General features: G+C 63.6%; 1 protein-coding gene across 1 annotated transcript in view; it reads left to right on the top strand.

Annotated features, from left to right (window-relative positions):
* EMIHUDRAFT_100217 (hypothetical protein) overlaps positions 1-656 on the top strand; it is a gene marked incomplete at both ends in the record, with an annotated part of 1,640 nt that extends 984 nt beyond the window's left edge. The window contains one exon of the mRNA XM_005780239.1: positions 551-656. Within this exon, the coding sequence (XP_005780296.1) occupies positions 551-656 (106 nt within the window). The remainder of the gene's footprint in view (positions 1-550) is intronic.
* Between the last annotated feature and the right edge of the window lie 1,480 nt (positions 657-2,136).

Genomic DNA, 2,136 nt, shown 5'->3' with positions numbered 1-2,136 from the left:
ATCTTTAGTACAACACGCAACCACACTGAGAGCTCCACACTAGCCGGTATAGGCGAGAACCGACGGCGTCACGGTCGCCGGAGTGGACGCACTGCACACACACTGTGACCGTGTCGTTGGTGTGACAGTGAGCGACACAATCGTCGGCGCCGCGCTATCGCGGCGCCCCGCAGGCTACACGCCTCAGGCGCACCCCTGAACGCGCCATGGGCGCGCAGATACACCGCAGCGCCGTGGAGAATCCACACCTGGCCGGTCCGAGGCCCCGTCGCTCCTGGGCCTCCAGGCGGCTCTGAAAAAAGAAAGCTTTGGCGCCCACATCGTCCTTCCAAAATCCTGCTCGTGCAGGTGGGAACCCTGTCCTCCTCCCCTATCCCTCGTTTGCCTGTCTGTTTTCTTTTTTCTTTCTGTCCTCTTTTCGTGTGGGCAGCAAAATGCAGGTCGCCTCATCTCTTTCCCGCCGCTTGCCGCCCCTCTCCCAGCCTTTGCCGGCGACGGGATCACGAACCTGTGCTCAGTTCCGTCTTCCCCCCCCCCCCCCCCGGAGCAGCAGAGGCTCCGTGGGGTCGAAAAGGCCGACGCTGGGAGTCGCAATCGTCAAACCATCGCAGCACCACGCGGTCCGCACGTACCGCCCACATCCCCTCCACCGCTGAGAAGGCGCAGATCGACCGCCGGGCCGCGTAGTCGTCGTTAAGGAGCGGTTTTTGGAGCCGTACGAAGAGGTCCCAGACGGGCGAACATGCGGTTTTTCGACGACCACACGCGATGTGGTATCTGCTTTTTGCTAAAAACGGGCCGCCTAGTGCAGCATCTTTAGTACAACACGCAACCACACTGAGAGCTCCACACTAGCCGGTATAGGCGAGAACCGACGGCGTCACGGTCGCCGGAGTGGACGCACTGCACACACACTGTGACCGTGTCGTTGGTGTGACAGTGAGCGACACAATCGTCGGCGCCGCGCTATCGCGGCGCCCCGCAGGCTACACGCCTCAGGCGCACCCCTGAACGCGCCATGGGCGCGCAGATACACCGCAGCGCCGTGGAGAATCCACACCTGGCCGGTCCGAGGCCCCGTCGCTCCTGGGCCTCCAGGCGGCTCTGAAAAAAGAAAGCTTTGGCGCCCACATCGTCCTTCCAAAATCCTGCTCGTGCAGGTGGGAACCCTGTCCTCCTCCCCTATCCCTCGTTTGCCTGTCTGTTTTCTTTTTTCTTTCTGTCCTCTTTTCGTGTGGGCAGCAAAATGCAGGTCGCCTCATCTCTTTCCCGCCGCTTGCCGCCCCTCTCCCAGCCTTTGCCGGCGACGGGATCACGAACCTGTGCTCAGTTCCGTCTTCCCCCCCCCCCCCCGCCCTCCTGTGGTAGGCCGTCCCGTGCTGGCGGGAAGAGGCTCGCCGAGCCATCGGCGACGTCCTGGCGAGCTCATGGGCCCCCAAAAGGTCGCACCGGCCCGTGACTCCGCCGTCGGCTCCGCCGCGAGCGGCGACGGTGAGGCCGCCGGGGCTCGCCTATACCGGCTAGTGTGGAGCTATCAGTGTGGTTGCGTGTTGTACTAGTGATGTCGCACTAGGCGGCCCGTTTTTAGTAAAAAGCAGATACCACATCGCGTGTGGTCGTCGAAAAACCGCATGTTCGCCCGTCTGGGACCTCTTCGTACGGCTCCAAAAACCGCTCCTTAACGACGACTACGCGGCCCGGCGGTCGATCTGCGCCTTCTCAGCGGTGGAGGGGATGTGGGCGGTACGTGCGGACCGCGTGGTGCTGCGATGGTTTGACGAGTGGGACTCCCAGCGTCGACTTTGCGACCCCACGGAGCCTCTGCTGCTCCGGGGGGGGGGGGGGTCTGCAGACCACCCGGCCGACCTTCAGAGTCGCAGTGCTCCTCAAATACCGCTCAAACGCCCACGATCTTGTGGAGGGGACATATGCTGATGATCCTGGCCCGATTGGTTCGCTCAGAAAGCTTCTGGGCGGTCGTTAAGGTTCGCTCCCCGCACACCGGCCCCGGAATAAGGTAAGGTAAGCCGAGACGAGCCTCAACTCTCCCGCGCCGCGTCGCCCCCCGCGAGCGGCTGGCGCATCGAATCTGCCGGCGCCGCATCCCCAACCACCGCCCCCGCCACCGCTGCCAGC

Source organism: Emiliania huxleyi (assembly GCF_000372725.1).
Source record: "Emiliania huxleyi CCMP1516 unplaced genomic scaffold EMIHUscaffold_22, whole genome shotgun sequence".
Lineage (NCBI taxonomy): Eukaryota > Haptophyta > Isochrysidales > Noelaerhabdaceae > Emiliania > Emiliania huxleyi.
This window is presented reverse-complemented; position numbering and strand designations above follow the sequence as displayed.